The sequence below is a fragment of the Brachionichthys hirsutus genome, chromosome 20 (assembly GCF_040956055.1).
Source record: "Brachionichthys hirsutus isolate HB-005 chromosome 20, CSIRO-AGI_Bhir_v1, whole genome shotgun sequence".
NCBI lineage: Eukaryota > Metazoa > Chordata > Actinopteri > Lophiiformes > Brachionichthyidae > Brachionichthys > Brachionichthys hirsutus.
Genome location: NC_090916.1, coordinates 3,506,842 through 3,530,141, shown reverse-complemented (window position 1 = coordinate 3,530,141; position 23,300 = coordinate 3,506,842). Strand labels below are relative to the sequence as shown.

General features: G+C 46.0%; 3 protein-coding genes across 3 annotated transcripts; all 3 read right to left on the bottom strand.

Annotated features, from left to right (window-relative positions):
• Positions 1–3,332: 3,332 nt before the first annotated feature.
• mtcl3a (MTCL family member 3a) lies at positions 3,333–8,348 on the bottom strand. The gene is made up of 6 exons (XM_068753713.1): positions 8,216–8,348; positions 7,158–7,427; positions 6,084–6,422; positions 5,543–5,622; positions 4,563–5,454; positions 3,333–4,472 (listed from the first exon to the last, which is right to left on the bottom strand). The coding sequence occupies exons 2-6, from the start codon at positions 7,299–7,301 to the stop codon at positions 4,233–4,235; spliced, it is 1,695 nt and encodes a 564-aa protein (XP_068609814.1). The 5' UTR covers positions 7,302–7,427; positions 8,216–8,348; the 3' UTR covers positions 3,333–4,232.
• Positions 8,349–10,337: 1,989 nt separating this feature from the next.
• On the bottom strand, positions 10,338–14,793 carry LOC137909454 (microtubule cross-linking factor 3-like). The gene is made up of 8 exons (XM_068753915.1): positions 14,083–14,793; positions 13,391–13,615; positions 12,945–13,103; positions 12,642–12,710; positions 11,804–12,073; positions 11,355–11,726; positions 10,600–11,271; positions 10,338–10,448 (listed from the first exon to the last, which is right to left on the bottom strand). Exons 1-8 carry the CDS (start codon positions 14,791–14,793, stop codon positions 10,338–10,340), a joined length of 2,589 nt encoding a protein of 862 aa, XP_068610016.1.
• Positions 14,794–17,841: 3,048 nt separating this feature from the next.
• LOC137909314 (very long chain fatty acid elongase 4-like) lies at positions 17,842–20,165 on the bottom strand. The gene is made up of 6 exons (XM_068753760.1): positions 20,099–20,165; positions 19,819–20,006; positions 19,300–19,380; positions 18,552–18,723; positions 18,339–18,466; positions 17,842–18,120 (listed from the first exon to the last, which is right to left on the bottom strand). Exons 1-6 carry the CDS (start codon positions 20,163–20,165, stop codon positions 17,842–17,844), a joined length of 915 nt encoding a protein of 304 aa, XP_068609861.1.
• Positions 20,166–23,300: the final 3,135 nt, after the last annotated feature.

Here is a 23,300-nt window from a genome sequence, read left to right as displayed (position 1 = left end):
TTTCAACGCTGCCTTACTTTGTCATCCTGATATTAGCATTCAGCTAACATTCATAGCCCTCAATGGGCTGTCAACTGTAGACGCTTAGTCTTGCAGTTCAATGAGCTCATAGCCTCTTAAAAACCGCGTGTTTTGTCTGCTACACTATATGTGTGAGGTCATCGTGTCAGTGTGGGCCACAGGCCAGATACCGGTTGTGACTCCAAGCCGGGCCACTCTCCTGAAACTAAATTCACATTGGTCATTCGTCACACGATAAATAGAGCACTATAGTGACCTCTGCCGGGCAACACCAGCTAATCCCACGAAGGCACGCCGTTATTGTTTTGAAAGGGGAGCCTCACGGCTTGCCTTTCAATGTGCAGATATTTGGGCCCTATTCTATTTTAATGGGGAGGATTGAGATTCTCAAGAACCTTTTCTGGTCCTCCCGGCTGTCCTTTATGGTCGCGCCTCTCTTACTGCAAAACTCATCAGCTGGCATATGAGATGGGCATTTCAACAAACGGATGCGGACGCACGGACGGTTCAGTCACACGGACGGCGACAGAACGAGCACAATACGACACTCGCTGCAGTCCAACAGACGGGACGTTTCGGACTTTGCAGATGAAGCGGGTGAAAATGGCAGTGCAGAGTTGTGATCTAATATGATGCATTCAGCATGACAAGATCACAACAAGGCTGCACAGCAGGAAAATGCAAAAATGCAAACACTGCAGAACTCGAGGGTACACTAAAATCCATGTTGTTTGAGACACGCAAGTTTCTCTGAAAGGTTCATTTGTAATGAGAGAAAATGTTATCCACAATGCAAAGAGGTGCCCTGATGCACCCTGTGAAACGGCTCGGTTTCGGCTGTCCAGTCCCCTGATTTCGTGTTTAACCTCTGGAACAGGATGCTCCTGTCACTCATCTTTTCACATTTTTGTGACACACACTCATGCAAGTGGCAGTTAACCATCTATTTTCAGTCCATCGCAGCAGCAGGAACGCGAGCTCCACACCTGGCACTCATCTCGGCGATCATCGCACTGGCTCCTTAGCTCCTGTCCTCCCAGCATTCTGTGCCAGATTATTGCCTCTGAGAGTGTCACACAAGACTTGCCTGTTCCCTGTGCTCCAACGTTCCATGCGTTCTGCTGTTCTGGCTCTGTCTGTGTCGGTCTCACCAGCTGCAGCTTTTTTTTTTGTTCTTTTTTTCCTTTCTGGTAGCGTACTTTGGTTGTACTTTGTTTTTGGTGCCTGCCCATCAGTTTAGATTTCCGTGAGTGTGGTTTTGTTTTGGTACTTATTTTGTTCAATTCTTATTGCGATGCCTTTTCCCGTCAGCCAGTGGAGTTTGAGTGCCTTATTGTTTTATTTATTTCGGCTGAGCTTTGGACTCCAGCCGGTATTATTGTTTATTACTTTGATCCTTTGTACTTCATTAAAAAGTAAATTCAACCTCCTCGTTCCCGTTTCAACCTCCTGGGGTTCACCGCTAATTCAAGCCTGAACATTTGTGTCATTTTATAAATGTCATATTTGTTATTGATACCTCTGTGTTTCCTGCCCTTATAGTTGGCCTCTGTGGGGTAAAAAGAAGATGGGCTATTATTATTATTTTAATACAAATACATGCTGAGACCACTGGAGCCTATCTGAGCTGACGTGGGCAAGAAGTGTTGGTAAACCCTGACATGCTGCTAGTTCATTACAGGGCTAACACACAAATGTTCACACTCCCATTCACACCCAAGGGCAATTTAAAGTCATCAGTTCATCACTATTTTGTGGTTTTGGACTGTAGGAGGAACAAGGAGGACCTGGTGGGAGCCCACAGACGCAAGGAGAAAATGTTTGCTCCACACAGAACAACCGGAGGGGCTGGCGCCCAACCAAAGCCCTTGCTTTGAGGTGACAGGTCTATAACCATTGCATTAGTGTAATGAAATAGTTATTTAAAAAAAATAAAGAGATGAATGTATTTTTCCAACACCGTTTGCTTATTTCCTTAGGCGACAATAAGGGGACACACTCAAAAGCATGCTCTTGGAGTTTTGCAAGTTTCCATGTGATACTTCTGAAAGTCTGTGCAGTGAAGTAAACCTACGGTTTAATGGTATCCCCCCCCCCCCCCCCCCTTCTCACCCCCACCCCTCTATGGGTCAGAGTGGGTGCGGAAGTTTGTCAGCTGATGTCAGAGGCGTTGTGGCAATAATCTATCTGGTTCTTTTTCTCTGGCGCCTGTCTGAGCGCTGCCATGCTGTATCCACCACTAGGGAGGGAAGAATAGCAACTTGCAAACAGTTATCGGTGGAACTGATGAGGACAGAAGAATGTTGGCCAACAGGATGCCTTGTTAACATATCACATGGGTAACCAGAGTAGATGCCAACCTGCAATATGGGCTCTCATTTACATACGGACTGACAGAAGAGACGAGGAGAGACAAGAGGGGAGGGACGAGGACGTTGAGTCAAAGATTGAGCCTGTATTCTTATGAGCATAAACTAATATGTAGATGATTATTACATGCTTGATGCTTGATTGGGGGCAAGAACAGCTATGGGTGAGATGAAAGAGCGCCAAGAAGACAGGGAGAGTGACCAACGCCCCCTCCCTCTTTTTTATTTATACCTCTAAGGACAGCAGGATAAGATTTCTGGCACCAAAACACACGTCACGCTTGCTATTTCTGTTTGAGGTGCCACATAGCAGCGAGAGGTTGGGTGACAAGCCTGGGGCATCATGGGGCCAAATGACTTCCGTACTCCCCACCCAGCCATTGCATGATATTTTCACACTTGGGGTACCTCTGACAGAAGTATGTTTACATACCTGTACATGTGTGGAGGAGCACGTATCTGTATGTATGAGGCATTTCACTTCCTGAGAAAACTTCAAGATGAATTCAGGGTTTCCTCCCACAGAGCAGGAGGCATCAGGGAATCCAGACGTTGTTCATGTAGTGTGACGAGGCGAGAAACACACGGCATGATAAGTGATATCTCAGACCTGACAATCATTTTCTCTGTGACACTGGATATCCTGCTTCAGGCAGGTGGACCGCCTCTTGTGCAGCATTTAAAACAAATGCATTCATCGACATAATCCGAGCACCATGCAGGTTCTCGGGCAGTTTGTTTGAGCATGAAGCTGGCGGACAGTTAGCTCATTTTCAACAGTAACTGACACCACTTGAGCTGCCATCGCACTGGAAGGCAGTTAGCTGCTGGTGTTAAATATCCATAGGCCTGACATGCAATAAATTACCACCCTGCAATTGGAGTCAGCATTCGTGGGACAATACATCGCAATGCCGCAACAGAGAGGCAAAGTCTTAAATGTCAAAGCCATGTTGCATTTATTACCAAGAAGGAAAAAAAAAGTACATTAAAGGCATATCATTGCCATTTGTCACAGAACATCTTAAATACACTACTTTGACACACTGTAATGACAACAGATTAGCTCTGGGAGCACATTTGAGACGAGTCCAGCCATTGGCCGAGATGAAGTGATTCAACATGGCATATGTGACGTGGTGAATACGGGGCTAATCGACGGTCGCCAACAACGCCACTTTAGGACCTGCCCCTAAAGATATAGTTTCTCCTTTTGGTCCCCAGCTCGCTTTAGCGGGTTTCCCCACCCGCAGGTCCGCTCACAGGGATGACCAGCACGGCATTAGGAATTCAAAACATTTATTTACACTCTAAAAACAAAACTAACAAAAGAAAAGGAGAGACACGGCAGTGACAGTCTGTACGGCCAACCTGCCTTCGAGACGGGGAAAACACAAAATGAGGACTTGGAACGAGGGAGGGGAAGCACCTATATACGCCCCCCCCCAATCAGTGGTAAACGGGCCACAGGTGCTCCCTCCCACACCTGCCTGCCCAATTAACCCCAATCATCCGGTCACACATCTATAAGGATCAAACATATAAGCATGCACCCTCAGAATAGGGCTGTATTCAAAACGTCGTTACAACGAAAACATCTGCAATACAAAAAATAAGAGAAGGGTGGATAAAGTCGACGACAACGAAATCAGGCATCGACTTGGCAAAGCTTCAGCACAGAAGAAGCGAGAAGGCACAGCAACACTGGAGAACATCGTGGATGTATTTTAGCGTAAATCTGGCATTGAGATGAAATGACATTTTTTTTTTGCAACTCTTAAAGCATTTTCTTTCACAGAAAAGTCTTCACTATTTACACAGGGAGCGGGAAATGGACAGATATCACATAATGACAGTCTCCGCCTGACGGGAATAGGGAACGACAGGCCGGTGCCTCGGTGCAGGACTTGGGGTTCTGGTCATGTGGTTTAGGGGGCGGGCAAGGGGGCTTGGGGGACAGAACATTGGCCCTGATGGGGAAGTGTTCCTGGCCCATCTGGAAGGAGGTCGCTGGTTGGCTGGCCGTGCAGGGCGACAGAAGCTCTTGTTCAGTTTGCCTGGCAACAAGTCGGCTGGGTTGACCTGGACAGACGCACAACGGGACACATGTCAGCATCAGCACGTTTCCATGGCTGCAGGACTTCATCAAATAAAATAGAAGCAAACACCCACCTGCTGTGATTCCGGTTTGTAAGCTATGTGTCCGGTTCTGGGACTGGAGCTGTACTCATGTTGGATCTCCAGCATGTCCAGTAGCTCAATAAGGCTGTCATCCCTCACTGGGCCACAACCTGGCAACTCCTGTACTACTGACCCTCCTCTCTGAACCTTCTGAGCTCCAGAAGAAGCATTTGAGATCCTGTAGTCCATTTTGGACTCCACATTTTGGGATGTTTGCTTTCTGGCTCTCTCCCCTTGAGCCGGTCTATCTCTTTCAGCCCCACTATTAGCCCTGGATCTGATCTTTGGGCTCCCAGCAACTTGCGATCTGCTCTGGGGCTGCTGAGGACTATGCTGGGACCCTTTGGATCCAATGTAGCCTCCCTTGAGATCTTTGTGGTTCGGTCTACCAGAGTCTAACCCCCATTCCTGGCCAGTCTCTACCTCTGCAGTCAGCACGTCGGAATCTGCTTGGCATTTCTGGGAAGCCACTCGTATAGGCGCCCTGTTGGCGACTGCAGCGGCTCCCAGGACTCTGCGCTGACAGCCAGGCGTTGGGCACTTTGTCTCTGAACCCAGAACCTGTTGGGTCACCACCCCTGATTCAGTGAGCATTTTCCCCTCATTTTCCTGAAGCATGGCTCCAAATTTCCTGAGAACAGAGGGGCTGCTGCACATCCTGTCTCCCAGGGGGCCAGGGCTGAAGGACTTCCTGTCTGGAGCAGGTGACTCCGCTGCTGTGATTGGGAGCTGCGAGCGTGATTGCACAGCAGGCGCATCCCTTTGGCCAAGAGGAGGCTTACTGCCTGAGTTGTCCTTGTTGGGGGGACTCCCTCTGCAGGTGGTCTTCATGTGAGACACTTGATTCTTCCTATTTTCATTGTCCTCATAACTGCCCAAAAGTCTGAGCCAAACACACACAAACAAAAAACAAGGTGAAATATATGGATTCCTCACATCATTGTACAAAAGTGTTGATGGAACCAGCTCACCTTTCATTTCCAGAAGTACTTCTGAGCTCATTCTGGAACGGAGGGATGTCTGGGCTTAACTTGACCGTATCGCTGAAGTGCTGTGAGAGATGGAGAAAATATATTTTTACAATAGCAACTTCAAAATGTGTATTTAACTGCGTTGATATACTGTCTTGCGTTCTAGTTAAGGACCAACGGGGAACTTCTGTTTACTGTTGAAACCAATCTGAGCCCTCATCATCCCTTGATGTGCCACTTGATGGTGTGCGTGTGGCGTTCCATGTGTGAAAGTGTTGAAAGAAATGTTTCATATCTCAATTTTCTTCATGACTGCTCTATCAGGAGTTACAAAAGTGCAAAAGGCCGCTGGGAAATCATGTCATGTCGAATGGAAGCAGACTTGAAGGAACCACCGAGCTGTAATTTAATATGTTCCTGGCTCATCTCCAGCTGTGACTGACTCAATGTCCAACTCTCTGGTTTCTTCAGATGTGCAGAGGCCAACGTGTTTGAGGCATGAGGCAGGAGAAATGAAATGCTAAGAGTCTCCTCTACTTACCACGTGTCGCGCTCCGTTGTTCTTCCGGCTCATTTGCTGCCCCTGCCCCAAATAATCCTGCAACAAGTCTCCGATCTCTGAAACTCCATTGGCGTGGCAGTAACCGTAGCCGTTGTGATGACTCACTGGGTAGCTGTAGGCTTTGGGGCTATAGTTACAGCCGCTAGTGTAATGATGCGACACTGCGGGAGCTCCAGAGTGATTCTTGCTGTGATGGCTGGGCACAAAGAGATTGTTGCCATGGCGCCGCCGACTACACTCCAGCTCCGCGTTGCCATGTTTCTGGTTGTCAGCGGTGATGTCGTTTGCTCCTCTACGAGCCTGGACTTCACTGTACAACTAAAAAAACAAAATGCAAGCAGAGAAAAACAACTTAAGGACTTCCTGCTGACTCCCATGATATTTTGCATTTTTCAAGTATTTAAAAGCATCACTTTATGTAACAAGAGTCTAGTAATTATCACAAATCATTGCGCAAGCGAACCTATTTTTATCATCAGCATTCCAACAAGGATCTATTTCCTTTTGTAGCCATAAATACATCCTTTGCAGTCCTCTTTTAGACTGTGTGTATGCTAGAGAGAGAGAGAGAGAGAGAGAGAGAGAGAGAATGTGTGTGTGTGTGTGTTCAGCACGTCTGTCAGGATGTCACACTTTAATTAGGTTGTTAACATTTGTTTGCATCGTTGCTCCAACAAGGCCACGAGGCCGAGTCAGTCTGCCAACAGTTTATTACGAGACACAAGTGCACACACACACACTCACACACACACACACACACACGTATTACACTAATTAACACACACGCTAGGGATTGCAGAAGCACTTCACAACCAGGAAACAAAATGCTTAACATGTCCACACCCTCCAGCGTCAATCAGCATCGAATTTCCATCTGCTGCAGTCTCGTCTGCATCATCGTTCATACTGCTGTGGCTGTCATATTGTATTGTAGGTAGGGAAGCTGGTGAATGCTGCCGGTGTCATAGATACACCCTGGACTGCCTGCATAGTCGACCCATCGGCCCAGCTTTAATGAGATAATATTCAAACAGTTCTGGAATCCTGCCTCACCTCTTCGATTTGCTTCTGGATGTCCTGCAGCTGGTCCTCCCACTCCTGCATCTCTGAGTCAAAGTTGTCCATCAGTTCCGGCCTCTCCTTCCCCCAGCCCCGGCCACCGTGCTCCAGCCCACGCTCCAGATCAATGGCCGCCATGACGCAAGTCTGCCCAATGCCCAGAGGCCTTTTGAAATGGCAATCCCCCCCCCTGTCTCCCGCTTCACTGTCCCCTCACAGTATGGATGCCAGCAAGTGATGGAAGGATGGATGGCCTTGAAAACACTATAACGGCAAACACATGGAGAAAAACAATCGGGTTGGTATTTAAATGATCTTGAATTACTTACATATGTGGGACACATTCTGCCAACTCAAAGGTCGGTTTTTTTGCGCCTCCTCCTGTCACGTTCTCACCCAAAGTTCACAGGTAGGTGGGTAAGCATACCTACAACTCTGTGAACAGGAGGGCAGCAACACGTGTTCAGACAACTGCTTACGCACACCTCCAAAATAAATCAATATCCAAATGTTCTGTGTCACACCTCAGACACACAGCTGACCCACAGACAAAGCTGTGCCCCCCCCTCCTAACCCGCTGGACATTATCATAGCTCAGATCAAGTAAACAAAATCGGTGTTTGTCGCTGTTGTTGCCAACTTAGAACGACATGCATCTCGGTTTAAAGTGGCCGAATGTAACAGCCAACCCTCCCACTTGTGATGTAAGAGTGGAGATATTAATAATCTTGTAACCATGCATGTAGTAAACCGGCTTCGTGGCCAGTGCGCATGTCAGAGGGACGAAACAAATCAACGTCATAAAGATAAAAATAAAAAGCTTAGTCCTGCACATGTTAACATGAGTAAGAATAAATGGATTTACCGGTAAAAAAATGTTTTATTAATTTGAAAAAAAAACCATGATCTCACTCTGAATGGACATTTTTGTGCTTTCCAATTTCTGCAGTTTCATAAAAAAAAAAAAATACTTTATATGTCAACAATCATAATTTCAAGCATCCAATAAGGCACGGATTACAGCTGCTCCGCGTCAAAGCAAGCGTCCTTACCTCTGCTCAAATGTTCCCCCCTGCCTCCAACAGAAACCCTGCGTCCAACAACTTGTCAAGTCCGCTCCTGAGCGTGGCCCTCGTTTTTCCTCCTCTGTGTTACGTCAAAACGTGACTGGAATTAAAGCCCCCCCCCCCCTCTTATGGGTTAAGTCCGGCGTGTTGAACTAAAGGGGTAAACAACTTCTGTTCCAGCCGGGGTACCCAGCCTTTATACCTCTCCTCGCTGTTTAATGCGGGCGCGCCATTGGAGCCGGGATCGGATATCATAATGTCAAATTTATTCCAGCATGGGACAACTGTCGTCACCAGCATCCCGGCTATACTGGGGCTCACGGACACTGGGAAAGTGTTTACAGAGCTATTTCAGCTGTCGCGCCCTCTCGGCCAATGGGCTTCCCTGTTGCTACTCTGCTTTAGGATGCTCGGGCAGATTTTTGTCTTGTGACAACATCCCATTGCAAATCTTTTTTTTTTTTTTTTTTTCCCTGGCGATGCTAAATGGGCATGGGTGACACACGGCGAGTAGTTAGTGTGTCACATTCAATAATATCTTTATCGAAGGGAGTCACGGAAAGGAAAACTCCAGAAGGGACATTCCAACTGCTTCACAACGTTTCAAATATAAACAGCAGACTGTGTATTTTATTCTCACGGACTTTTGGTGCGATCAACCTCGATTTTGTCACAGACAGTATTTTTAAAATTGCTTGTAAAATTAAAACTATACAAACTGCAAATAGCGCAGATTGTGCAAAATGTCCGGGAGTAACCTGCGACTTGGGTTCTCAACTCATCCTGCTCCCGTGACGTCTGGACGCAGTTGCTACCGTTCATCTGACACAACATCACACCAAACGGATTGCCTGCATCCGACCACGGGGTCCAGCTGGGAGGCCCTGAAGACAAGATCTAACATTTGGCACTTGACACGATCGCTGGGACCCTTTCAAGTTTGAAGCCCCCCGGGATCAGTGCGATTATATCCCCATCTGTTGTGTTACCTAATGAATGACAAATCCCTCGGGAGTCAAGAGGAGGAATGAAAACACACTTCATCCTTTCTTTACTCTGAGGCAGGACGTGTGGATCTAAACAACAAAGAGGACTGTCTGTCAATGACAGAGGAAATATTTCGTAATTAACATGGAAAGACGATTTAGGCTCCACTTGCAGTCTTAAACCTTATTGCTACACCCTTTATGAACCATGTTCTATTTATATCAAACTGGTAATGTGGTAGAACCCCCCCCCCACACACACACACACACTCAAGGGTCCTCATGCTATCTTCTCAATGCTTTCAGGTACATTCTAAAAACCCATGCAGACATGGGGGAACGTACAAACTCCACACAGATGGGTATCAACCATGGAACCTTCTTGCGGTGAGGCGGCAGCACTACCCACTGAGCCACCGTGCCTCACCAGTAGAGAAACTATTATCTTCTTAAATCAGGCCACATGCTTCCCAAAAGAGGCGCATGGCCCGACATCTCAGCGTCTGATTCTGATACAAAGCTTAGAGAAACGGAATATTGTCCCCCCCCCCCCCCCCCCCCCCAGAATGAGCTTCTTAACAACCATGATAAGATCTATTGATCACAGATGCTCCACTGCAGATCATGGATTCCAGTAGTTCTTTTTCCTCTCTTTTTCGCTACATTTGGTCACATGATTTCACTGATATCAGGATGATGAGAGGACAAGGTCAGTCCTGACTCTGGATTATTTCGAGTGGTCAACCAACAGTCTGCTGCTTGTTAAGTGCGGCCCCTTTTTTTATTTTCTTGGTCAAAACAATGCAGGATAAAGGTGAAAAGGACCGACCCATAAAAGTAATGTTCACCTGCACTGCAAAGGTCCAGTCGGTACCACTTTGTATTACGTGTGATAATAACTCACCACTGAATGGATGGATGTGGGCCGTTTGTTCTGGATAATGTAGACTCCAGTGCTAAATCTAGCCACACTTTCCGGAGTGTGACCGCATCCTTGATAGGCGCTGAGCTTTTTCCTGTGCTTTTGGTTACCTTGGCAACAAATGATGCAGGCAGGAATAAAAAAAAGGGCAAAAGAAAACAAACAAACAAGGAATGATGTGAATCGAGGGAGACGTATATCACAGGACAAAGAAAAGAGTGAAAAGAAAGACTAGCTTGAAGATGGTGGCGTAGGAGAGGGATGAGAATAAGACAAGTATGAGGATGAGTAAAATGATAGGCTGGAACATCTGGGCGGAGGAAGCGGGGAGGGGCAAACCATAACAGGCGACAGTCAAGGGATGTATTCAGTGAGGAAAAGGAAGAAACAGAAGCGGCGTTAAACCTTTGAGATGTTTCACACGTCACTGTCAAACGATTCACTTTGAATCTCCGCCTCACCGACAGCGGCTCCTCCGTCTCCCTGCCGTCCAGCCGCGGCACTTCCAGCCTGTCGATGAAGGCCTGCAGCTCTTTGCGGAAGGCCTTCATCTGAGCGTTGATGCGATACAGCAGCTCGTGTTCCCTGCCTCTGCCCCCGTCGCCCTCTCCCGCCTCCTCTCCTCCCGCCCCGAGCATCAGGTCGCCGTTGGAGGCGTGGACCCTCGCCTCTGTGATGACCGTGGCCGTGTCAGCGATGAGCCGGTCGATGGTCCGAACGAGCCTCTCCGCTTCCACGCGGATGTCAATCATTCGCTGTCTCTCGCGCACGCCGCCGCACCGCCCACTCGGCAGGAAGCGGGCCAGAGCGGAGGAGGAGGCGGCTGCCCCCTCCGGCCCCGTGGGGGTGTAGAGGCTCCGCGTGGGCGTCAGGCAGCGGCCGCTGCCGTTGTTGTTCCTGACCTCATCCGAGTCGCTTTCGCCTCCTATCGGTCCCTCGCGTTTGCGATGGGGCGGGAGGAGACGGGAGGACATGGAGTCCTCGTCGCTCTCGCGGCGGCCGCTCGCCGCCCCGCCGCCGTCGCTCTCGGCGTCACTGTCCCGCGGGCTGGGCCGCAGGGAGAGATGGGAGGCCAGGTCATAGCGCTGCATGTTGGAGAGGAGAACACGGTTCTCGTACTGCAGCTGCATCACCTGGAGAAATAGAATCCTGGAATGAGGTTCAGATATTTGCTTGTCTTGAACACAGAACTCTCGTTCATTTCTGCATCCTATACCTTCCCGCTGAGGTCATTGATCTGAAGCCTCGCTGCCTTGAGCTCCTCCTGCAGAGCTTCTGTTTTTGCTCCATCGACCCCCGTGCCTCCCGCTCCCCCCCCATGCCTGGCGCCGCCGTCGTGGGTGCCGGCTTTGAACCGCAGCTTGTTCAGCTCGCCGGTCACTCGCTTGTTTTGCTCTTCGGCGTCAGCTAAGTTCCTCCTCAGCAGCTCCGCCTCATCCTCCACCAGCTGCAGCTGCTGTCGCAGCTCGGTCACATCGTCGGCGAGGGCGCGCCCTCCCCCCGGCCCGCCTCCACCCCCAGGGCTCCCAGCTCCCTCACCTGCACCGCGGCGGTCGTCCAGCTCAGCCCTCAGGCCACGGTTTTCAACCTTAGGGCAGAAACAAATACTCGTTTGATTCCCACTAAGATATTATTCCCTGATAATGCGACATTATCGGCTCTTACCTCCAGCTCAACTATTTTCCTCCCGAGGATGTTGGCCTCCTCCTCCACGAGGCGAAGGCGTAGCTTCAGCTCTGACTCGCGGGTGGTGGGCGGGCCCCCAGCCTCTCCTTTGGGGTGGGTGCTGTCCAGCTCGCCGTAGAAAGAGCGGTACTTCTGCAGCTCTTGCTCCAGACGGTCCTTCTCTTTGTCGATCTTGGCCGTCTTCTTCCTCATGAGCACCGCCTCCTCTTTGATGAAAGCAAGCTGGCACTTAAGGTCCTCGTTGTCCTCCTGGAACACACGGACCACCGGCCATTCAGTGCTGATGTGCATGTGAAAGGATTTTAGAGAAGATCTTTGATGTCTGCTGTATCCCCTGGAGCTCGGCAAACTCTCAGCTTTCCTTTTCTGTCAAGGGAACTCGTGTTTTCAGCCCACTCTATAGCCTGAGGTGAAAATTCTTATTGATGTCTGGAATCATACATTAATTAGGTCATCGTTTAACCCTTTAAAGCCCGCACCACGACATCCTCAGAACACTCTACTTTTTGGGAAAATAAAGTCTTAATGGAACCTTCTGACAAATGTTTTAAAAATAATAATAATAATTTTGCTCTAATTTATGTAACTTTTGCAAAATCCAGATTTTTTTCATGGAAAATGCAGATGCATGTTATGTTTGGCAATAAAGGGTTAAAGATGACATCAGACACACAAACTGTGGAGGAGGATACAGAATAGCAAATGTTCTTTAGTAAGAAGCTTCCCGATAACGTCCTGAATTACATTCCACACAGTTATTATTTCTGGAAGAAAAGAAAATCTGTCATTAAAGGATTTCTCCATGAGGTCGTCTCACCTCCGTGGGCGTCTGCGCTGACTTCCTGTCTGTCTTCTGGGTGTCCTTGCTTCCTCTTCTCTTTTGAGACTGTTGGAGGACAATACATTGAAATCAGGGTCAGGGTTTCGCACGTAGCAGAATTTGTATTTTTTTAATATGTGTGCAAATGTGCATGTGTTTACAGCTTCATTTGAGACTTTATGATGATAAGATAATATTCTACTATAAAAGTAGTACTTACAGCTTAGGCACACCAAAGATTCTGGGTTCTATGGTTAGTAAAGCTCAACATTAAATGGAATCATTTTGAGTCAGACACACCTCTTTGGTTTTGTCTAGTTCATTCTGCAGGGCTTGCTTTGTCACCTCCACCTCGATTAGTTTCTGTCTCAGCTTTTCATTCTCGTCCTCCGTCCTCGTGCGTTTCTCCTCCACCTTTTCCAGCTCGTGGTGGAGCCTCACAGACACATCTTTAGCGACCTGCAGCGATTATAGTATTGACTTCATTATATAATGATAATTAATTATTCTATATTTTTTACATCTACATTTATTGCTTACAATCTTTAAGCATTTCATACCTTTTCACAGCTGAATACCTCATTACAGTAAAACATCATTTTTTTAAAAACCGTAATCACAGGCTTGAATGGTGCAACCTGATTTTTATTTTGTATTTTACACACATATACATCCATGACAGAAACAACCCAGACGTCCTGGAAACCACACCCAGAGAGAACGTCTTCCCCTGAGCCGCTCCCTACCTTCAGGTCCTGCTCTAGACTCCTGAGCAACTCCTCGTCAATCTCTCCTGTCTGGGCGTAGCGCATCCTCTTCCTCTCCGCCTTCCTCAGACGATACTGCAGGATCCGGCAGTTCTTATTGGCCCGCTCTAGCTCTCGCCTCATCTCCTGCAGCTGGCAGGTGTCTTCTTCGTAGAACGTGTCTCGCATCTCGTCCATCTCGGTCCTCATCTCATCAATCTCACACTAAGTGACAGTAAAGATGTTTTCATTCAGATTACGAATAATCTCTGCTTCATGGGCTTCAACAGAAATTTATGTGGGTTTTTTTTTCTCCTTCAAAAGCCAATATGGCTCATTAAAACATGCAAATCTCCTCTATTGGTTGTCCCTAATACTAATCATATATCACAATATATTGATTATTGATCCTATAGCAGCTCAATACCATGCATGTGATCAACAACCAACTAATTTGCAAGCCCGTGTTTATTCCATTTAGTTTATTGTTCTGGGAAATCAAATGGAGTTTATTAATCTATCTTTCAGTCAGAATGACTTTGCAGTTTATGATCCAGGAAGGCGGCGTGACGGGCCTACATGCACGCATCCTCTGCAGCATGAATGTAAAACACAACGAGTCTGGGGGGGGGGGGGGGCACTCCCATTTCTATCCACATGCCACCATCATAAAGAACACCAAAGCGTCAGACCTTGAGATCCTCGTTTTCCTCCAGCAGTCTCTCCACCTCGTCTTCCAGGGCCTGGTCCTGCAGGTCCGCGGACCCCGCCTCTGTCGCCTCTGTCGCCGGCTCCGGCTCTCCCGCGGCGGCCTCCTCCGCGCCCTGCACGCTGTCCGCCTTGCTTTGCATCTTGGCACCGATTCTTTTGAGTCTTTTCTGCAGATGGAAGTGGATCAGTTCAGCCTGCAAGCATCCTCCTCTCCACAAACCCGAACCGAGGCCCGCACTGCTGCCGCCAGACACGCCGCTCCTCTCCCTGCGACCGCCCAGCTCTCCGGCGCTCTTTACGCGCTCCTCCGCGGAACCGGACGAGGCTCTGCCGGGCAGCGAGCGCTTCGGGGTTTCTCCGTTGATGCAGGGCGGGCGTCCTGGAGCTGAGGAACCTTTCAGGTCTGGCCCGGCATCCGCCCCGTTCGGTCTGTCGGCATCAGCTTCAGCACCGTCCGGGTGAACAGCAGCTCCTCCGCGGCTCTCGGGCTCCCTCTCCGCGATCTCTCTCCTCCCTCCGGCGCGGGGATGAGGCCCGGGCCCGTCCGGCTGTCTTGGAGCTGATTTGGTTTTTCCTTCCCGGTCTATGGCCGGCGAGGGAGCCCGGTGCTGCCTCCTCCGTTCTCCACGACGATCTGCCAGTGATGCTGAGGATGACGGGGATGCTGCAGCGCCGCAGGCGGCAGAATTCATCTTAACTCCTATTTTCTATTTAAAAAAAATACGAGAAGATTTAACAACAAAGCATACGCTACACGGCAATATTTTAGTGTTCATCCAAGTGTAAAGTTATGACAAAAAGGCACTGACATATGAATAAAGTACAATGGATGAATTCTTACACTGTCCCTGACACATGGCTGATGGCTCCGCCGGGCGCTGATCACGTGACATGCGGGAGAGGCCATCCACCAATCACTTCATCTCCATTCCTGTCATTCTTTATTCCCAAGTCTTGGCGTGGCCCGTGATAAAGTGGGTCCCACTGCTCTCAAAACACGTCACAGAAAGTCTTATAAGATTCCTGTGAAAGAAAGCAGCTTTCAGGAACATCATGGTCTCAGAGTCCATTCTGGGTTGCATCACAGAAATTGGTCGCATCGACCACATCGTTGTTCATTTATCAGATTCTGACATCTTCTTAATGATTAATATTCCACAGAGATCTGTAAACGCAAAACAGAATTAAAGGTCCACTCATTTTGGCCCAAAACCTGTTCATTGACTCATGATTGTTTGCACATCTTTATGTACGGCAGGGAGGTAAAAAAAACAAAAACAAATCAACAACAGGTTTTAGACACACTTTAAAGAAAGTTGTTTTTTAAAGAAACAACACATGTTTCCTTGTTAAACTAACGTATCAGTGTAAAATGTGCAAAGACTGGAGAGAAAATGACACCATGTAAGAAAATTATGATGCTTAAGGTTTGATGTTGTTTTTGTTGTCTGTTTATTTATTTATTATTACCCATTAAGCATTAACAAGTCAACAAGTAAAAATATGACTCATTAGATGCAAGAGACAAATGCCTTAAGCTTCCTCACAGACGTGCATTTTTCTTCAGTCAAGATACTATAAAATGTTAGGTCCAGATGACGAACTGCCCTGCATGCATGTATTACGTAATGTAGTACGAGCCCAGCAGAGGGCGCTGTACACAAGAAAACCTGTCAGCTGCAGCTGCAAGTGCTGAAGTTATTTGTAGCACACAAACCGAGAGGCAGTAAAAAACGTTCAGTTTTTCCACTCAGGAATGAACTAATGAGATGTTTTAGTACCTGGTCGGGTTTGCTCAGGTTCAACCCCTGCAGACTGACCCTCTGAGAGACTGGTTGGGTGTCAGCCTACTACCGGTAATAAGTGTATATTTATTTGCATCACATTAATAGTTAGGGGAAGGGTAACATTTATGGAAATCAATAACTTTATTTACTCTTAAATAGTTTTATAAACTGGGCTGAAGATCCATGTGTGTACATATATGTATCTGTGTATGTGTGCATACAAGTATCTGCGTGTGCATACAGGTACTTGAACGCAAATTCCTGCAGCGGCATGGATGCAGGTTGTATTGACCTGTTAAATGCCTTTGACAGAAAAGCCTTGGCCCTCCTGCAATCCTCTTAGTCGCTGACTTAGATCCATCCCTCTGTGTCCCCCATGGAGGACATTGCCATCCCATCCAGTCTATCATTCACGTATTAGATTTCCTCCCACCCCCGCCCCGATGCTGTATATGTGAAGAGACAGGTGGTGGTGCGCCAGAATAAAATGTAAGACTGAAAAGGAGAGATATTGACGAAAAGAACCCTGAGAAAAAAAATGGATACGTGCAAAAAGCTGCTGAGGGCATGCAGTTAAACAGGAAACTAAATGTACAGCCCTTGGTTGTTTCTTTTTGATACATTTACAGTATGAATGCTAAATATTAGCTATTAGCCACGCAGCTTGTTGCAGTAGCATCCTGATGGCAGATTAGCCAAGGCTTCTCTTCCAATGACCTTGCCTTCCTCAATAACTCATGGAGTGACGTGCAAATAAGCTCTTTTGGAGCTAAAGCCAATTTAACCCCAAAGATTAGGACGGAGCTGTCTGGACAGAGCAAAGACACATCCTTCCTTTGCCTGTCACACACACACACACACACACACACACACGCACACACACACCTACCAGAGCCACTTCAACCCTACATCTACTGGGATGGAAGAGACAAGAGATAGGGAAGGAGCATGAGGAAAGGAAATTTGAATAAAGTAGTGAACACAGACTGCTTAAAATAGTTCATTCAAAACTGTGCAGACATGCTCACACCACAAGTCAAACAAGTAGACATATGGGGTGTTGAAATCGACTTTATTTCACTTACATGGGCAGCAAGAAGCCGTGTTGCTTTCATTTGTAAATGTGACAATGAAATCATTTGTTTTCTTAAAAAAAAAAAGAAAATCTATTTTCAGGATGAACTTCCCTTCAGTCCTACATGGCAGTGAGACAATAATGATCTGTACTTCACGCTCTTATTCTTGCAACAGCTACATCGCAGAGCGAAAGAGAAATCAATCATGAGGACCCACAAAAATATACAAACATACCTACGCATTTGCATAAGAGCTAAAAGAAGCTAGTCCCTTTCCCATAGTGTTTTACTGTACAATGAACACAGAGATCATTTCATTCTGTAATTTGCAGCGGAGAAAGTCCGTGACACGATGGTTTGATTGATGATGAATGGCAGTCACACGAACATTATTTTGGGATTTCTCATTTGCTAAATCTGCACAACTCTAAGGTATTTGTGAACAGCTCTCCTCCACCAAACAAAATAAATGCCTTTGGTATAAACGTCTTCTGCATATTCTTTTGTTGGTAATAATGCAATTATTTAAAACTCTTTTCGAGCACTAGAAAATAAATGTGCATATTAAATACTATTCAAGCTCTATCAGAATCCAGAGTAAAAAACGTTGGAGGTGACTTTTGGTTGACCAGTTTGTGAACGCAGGGGAAGTTTGTAGGTCCGGTCTCACTCTGGTCCAGAACGCCGTCAGACCACGCTGAGCCTACGTCATCAGCATTTTGCTTTTATTGATAAAAAACAACAACAACAAACAAACACGCCTCTCCTCCAGTCACACATGCTCAAACACACGTTGCTACTGTTTTAGGGATGATGCAGCCCTTCAGCTTTGAACTTCTCTGTTTATCTGATCCCTCCCTTTCCTCTGTCGCCTATCTTACTCCTTCTTGGCTCTTCCTTTCTTCTGCCTCTTCCCATTATCCTCCACTTCCTCCACTTTGCTGTGACCATTAGTTACCATGGAGTTGCCGTTGGCGATGGGCTTGGCCTTCTGCGTGGAGGAAGGTTTGCGTCGGTAAGCGTGATAGTAGAAGTTGGCGAAGAGGATGATGAAGGTTACGGCATAGCCGATCAGAGCCCATTGCATCCAGGCGGGGAACGGGCAGCCTGTGTAGAGGGAGTGGCCGGCGTGGCCGATGGTGACGTGGAACTGGACCTGAATGATGACACACACAAAAACGAATTAATTACGGAATAGTTTTTACTGTATGCAAAGAAAATGTAACAAAAAATCTTCATGTGGCCAAGTATAAATTAAAACAGATGCAAAACTATTTGTTTCTTACAGTGTGTAATCATAGGTAATAAAGTGTGATGACTATTTCACCAGAGGTTGCAACACACACACACACACACACAGCCAGTGATACCCACCATCTGAATAATGGTGAGGTATTTCTTCCACCAGAGGTACTTCTGCATCTGAGGTCCCAAGGCTGCCAGGCCATAGTAGCCGTACATAAGCACATGGATGGAAGAGTTGATTGTTGCCCCAAAAGATGCTGTGGGAAATATAAAAGTGTTTCATCTGGATCAGATCTGATGGAGTTTGTAGCTGGATAGCATAAAAAGGATCCTCTTACTCACATTGTCCCCCGGGGACCCATTTGATGCCAATCCACCAGAGGATGAACATGGTGCAGTGGTGGTAGACATGGAGGAAGCTGACCTGATTGAACTTCTTCCTCAGGATAAAAAACACTGTGTCCAAGAACTCCACTCCTTTGGAGATGTAGTACCACCAGAGAGCAGATGCTATCTGAAGACATAAATCAGTGTGTAAGTGATTTACCGCAGCTCACTATGGTGGGTCTTGGACAAGAACGCCACTGTTGTATGTAACAGTCATTTCCTCCAAAGATTATTGGACAGCAAACAACGCTACAGATGCATTCATTATTAGATGTACCAGAATGGCAAACTAATCACTCTCCACACACGTGCACATAGTACACGTGGTTCGGTTCTCTAAGCCAGCGGTCCCCAACCTTTTTTGCGACACGGCCCGGTTTCATGGAGACAATATTTTCACGGACCGGCCTACATTTGCTCGATAATCATTGATGACGCAGCCGTCCTGGCGTAGTCTAATAATAAATCATCCGCAGTGGTCTTATGTCAAATGCAAATATCAACAGACAATAAACAACATTTTGTTCATAAATGAATAATCTAACATCTCTGTAAACAATATTATTTATTTTAGAACAAAATCCTTTGTAATAATAAATAATTATAATGAAAAACTCGATTCAAGTGACTGCGCTGATGAGGTTTATTTTGAAATATAGCGACTCACTATCAGCGCATTCAGTTTGCGTTGGCGGGGGCTTACCCTGACTTCATTGACATCGTTGGAGTAGTTGACAGGCTGACAGAGGTAGCTGTACCCGGCTGCTCTCGAGCCTATTAGCAGCTGAAGCGAGGAAAGCAGCCAAAGTCACAAAGAGGCTGAGAGCAAAGTTATGACATTTCTTAAATCGGGGGGGGGGGGTCATTTCTGAGAGACTGGTGGAGAGCTTAGATACTTATACTCTTGTTGGAGCAGAAAACAAAGAAGGGACTGAAACCACCAAGGCAATCAGACTGCCTAGGAGCATTAGCAGTCTGATTGCCTCAGGTGAACTGTTTTGTTGGGATGCACCCAGATCTGGATCGGGTTGTGTATTTATTAGATGCATGGTCTGTGGTTCAATCCAGCCTGCAGCCCATGATTTGATTAAGTCTCATCTCTATAAATCAAATTGTTTTATTTTTTTCTGTGTTCTGACTGTGTTTAAAATGTAGCAAACATTTCTGCAGAGCATCCAGTACTTCTTCCTTACAAGACCACGCCATCCCTTTGAGTCCTTACCTCTTTGGCGATGTAGAAATTAAGCACCACCATGCTGAAGTTGTAGACTATCAGTGTCTTCCTGAGCGTGTAGGGCTGGCGGTCCTGCATGTATCTAGGCCCCGCCCACAGGAAGAGCAGGTACAGGCAGCTGATGGCCAGCGTGGGGAGGGGTGATGACATCAACGGCCAGCTCTCCACCCGCTTGTCTGAAGGAAATGCATTCGTTTGTCGTGAAGAAACAAGTCGTTCTAAACTCTGTGCTGAATTGGCCTTGAAGTCAAAAGCTTGTTCTTCTTACCTGCTATAGTAAGGCTCCATTTGTAAAACTCTACGGTGTCATTTACAAAATGTGTTACAGCCTCCATGGCTCTGCCTCTGGTCTCGATTACACTGCGATAGGGAGAGAAGGAAAGCAACTCGGTAGAAGTCACCCAAAATACAATACGAGTCCTACAGTACACAGCAATACTTCACCAATACGGCGAATATTTTGCATTCTTTCTTTTGACAAACACTCTGACGTATACCTGTGATATAAAAGGCTTACAACTTATTCATCCACACATTTGTGAGACCTCAGATGAAACTTTCGATCATTAAAAAAAAGAGTTAAATCCTCAGAATGTTAAGACTTTAGCGATAAGTGACAAGACAGGAATGTGCTTAATGTTTACTCACATTAGTGTGTGTGTGTGTGTGTGTGCTACAGCACAGCATGAATGCATGAATAAGGTTTTTTGCTATTACTCTCTTTTCAGCAGCTCTGTAAACGGCCTGAAGCGGTGCATCAGGCCCTTTAGACATGATTTAAGACTGCCTGGTAACAGTATCCGCCACAAGATGTTAATGCACTTTCCATTGATTCTGATGACTGCTGGTCTGTCACAACAGGTTGACATGATCGCAGGACGAAAGACAAAAGGGTAATACCTCTGTCTCTGATTCTTAGACTATCACTCTTGCAGATACAGTACACAGATGTGTTTATTTATCTCTATTTACTGTCTTTATCGTCGTTACCTTCACTTTAACAAGATATATGACATAAATATCTAAAATGTATATCAATAAGGGGACACAGCTCGCAAAGAGACAGACATATGCATCATTAATCCGTTAATAAAGCAGCATCGCATGGCAAACATTTCTAATTCACCTGAGAATTACGAGCATGTCTCCGTATTAATCTATAATTAATCCAACGCATCGGATCGGATGCTCTATAAATAAGTAATTGCCCTTTACAGCAGTGACGACTGCTCACCATTGATCGCCTGCTGAAAGTTATGTGATGAGTATTAAGAGTAATATTGCACATAGGTGTGATTTTACAGGTGTCTCTTTTGAAGGGTTTACTTTTGTTGGCGGTGAGTGGCGGAGGGAGATGAGGCATCGGGGTTAGCCCGGTTTGTGTGCACACAAAAAGACATGGGCGCATGTGTCAGCAGGTTTCGCTCGGACCGCTCAAGAGGCTTAAATTCAATTGATCAACGAGCTTAGAGGTAGGCCTAAATACAAATGCTCTACATAAATGACCAATGGCAAGCCTCGATCTTTAAAGAAAAGGAGATTATGCATTCACATTGTCGGAATAACACTGTTAGTGCATTTTTGTGATAAGATAACATTAAAATAGCCCACAGAGAGCCCAAATTAAATCAACTACATATAAAAAAGAGAAAGAAAAACGGTTTAGTCTCGCATAATTTGAGATTACAGTTTTTCCAAATGTGGGAATAACAGGTGGGTGGGAGAAAACTGAAGCGCAGCGAAGTAATGAGAAAAAGATTAGTAACCAAGCTGTAAAAATGACATATGTAATATATGTACTGTGTATGAATATATATATATAATATATGAACGAAGGGCTGGGCTCTCATCAAGCAAGGTTACTTAATTACTCCCCACAATGACAGGGACATTGTATTTCTTTACGTCAGTGGCGGTAGGAGTTAAAATGCTCAGAACCAAATTACGACAATAAAAACACGCGCACAATGTCAAAAAGGCGCTACTTACGTCCTCGATATTTAGGAGCGTGTAATGACATCCGGTGATATTTGATGCCCAGCTCCTCTCAGTTATTGCTTCAGTCTTCCTTTGCTGTTATTGATTATCAGTGTCGACGCTGCACGAGACACCAGCTCGACATTAAGCAGCAATTTGGTAAGAAACTGGGCCAAACATGGGCCAATTTACGCATTCAGTCCGCGCTGCTCAGCCTCATCATCTTCTCCCAATCTCCTGATCAAGGGGAAGTTAGATGGCGATGCGCATGCGCGAATACACTGCCGTGTATCGCGCGTGCACGTTTAAATTGTCAGCTCGTGGCTTGGGTTTCAATGACAAAGATAAAATAATTAGGCTAATTAACGCTGCTTTCTACAGCGTATCCAGAGTACTTATCAATAATAACATAATTATCAAATTAAATATCTTGAAATTCAATCTATTAAATGAATTATTTGTACAGCTTGACTTTTATTTTATTTTATTGACTTTGATTATGAGGTTATGCTTGTATGAGTCAAAGTATAATTTCCTGTCACTATCATACATGCGCTGATACAGACATAACGTGTCGTGCTTTTCTATTGGCTACCACTAGATGGTGCTATCGCCTTTTAGTGACGCAACTTCTTAAGAAAATTCATTAAAATAAATTATTATTATTATTTTGCAGCAAGTCTGCAAACACCCACATATTTCAAACCCCTTTAAGTGACTGGTTGCGTCTTTTTCTGACGTAATTCTTCCACTTTTCTTTACCCAAGGGCACCTTGTTAATCATTCAGTTACCAATGACATGTTGCATAGTCACTGAACAAACACTGTACATCACAAGTGAATTACCAAACATCTGACTAAATTGATTATTCCCATAATTTCCTCACATGCATCCATTTGGCACAAAGTATTCAACATGGAGCGGACTGTGCCATCTCTGAGGGTTTTAGAAAGACTCCATCTTTTCCTTGTGCCATTTATGGATTAGTTATTACTGTGATTTTCCATGGGAAATGATGACAGGCCCTGCTGGACCACGCTAACCTGGCCCAAAGAGCTGCTAGAGTGAAAGAAGGGAGTGTATGTGAATGAAGGAAACAGGTGATCCCCTTAAGTCTGTGGCGGTGATTCAGGCAAATAGGCTCCATGTTTTGTCGTATCCACAAATTGGGAGCGTCTATTTAATCCTTCTGAGGAGCCAATGTGTGGAAGAACCCACAAATCACATAAATACTATGAAGAAAATCATCAGGGTGTGGCTATCAATTTAACTTTTCTCTTGGCTGCAAGTGTGGTTGAACATATTAACATTTATACAATTATGGTTGAGCAGAATTCACATTGTATAAATACACCGAAGAGTTGAAAGGAACTTAATGTTTTCTCCTGGCACACTTTACTCAATTAATTCCACATTTGCCTTGATGGTTCAGTTCATAACTGCAGCTACACTGTAATTATGGTACTTGCTGCTATTTGCTCAGAAAACACAG

Coding starts and splice junctions, on each gene's coding strand:
- mtcl3a (XM_068753713.1), bottom strand. CDS start 7,301: ATGGCGGCCATTGATCTGGAGCGTGGGCTGGAGCACGGTGGCCGGGGC. Junction 5,455..5,542: donor AGTACTTCTGGAAATGAAAG/GTGAGCTGGTTC, acceptor TGTTTGGCTCAG/ACTTTTGGGCAGTTATGAGG. Junction 4,473..4,562: donor ACAAACCGGAATCACAGCAG/GTGGGTGTTTGC, acceptor GCGTCTGTCCAG/GTCAACCCAGCCGACTTGTT.
- LOC137909454 (XM_068753915.1), bottom strand. CDS start 14,793: ATGAATTCTGCCGCCTGCGGCGCTGCAGCATCCCCGTCATCCTCAGCA. Junction 13,104..13,390: donor GTCTAGAGCAGGACCTGAAG/GTAGGGAGCGGC, acceptor TAATCGCTGCAG/GTCGCTAAAGATGTGTCTGT. Junction 11,272..11,354: donor TCAATGACCTCAGCGGGAAG/GTATAGGATGCA, acceptor CTATTTCTCCAG/GTGATGCAGCTGCAGTACGA.
- LOC137909314 (XM_068753760.1), bottom strand. CDS start 20,165: ATGGAGGCTGTAACACATTTTGTAAATGACACCGTAGAGTTTTACAAA. Junction 19,381..19,818: donor ATTTCTACATCGCCAAAGAG/GTAAGGACTCAA, acceptor TCCTCGCTTCAG/CTGCTAATAGGCTCGAGAGC. Junction 18,724..19,299: donor ACGATGTCAATGAAGTCAGG/GTAAGCCCCCGC, acceptor TTATGTCTTCAG/ATAGCATCTGCTCTCTGGTG.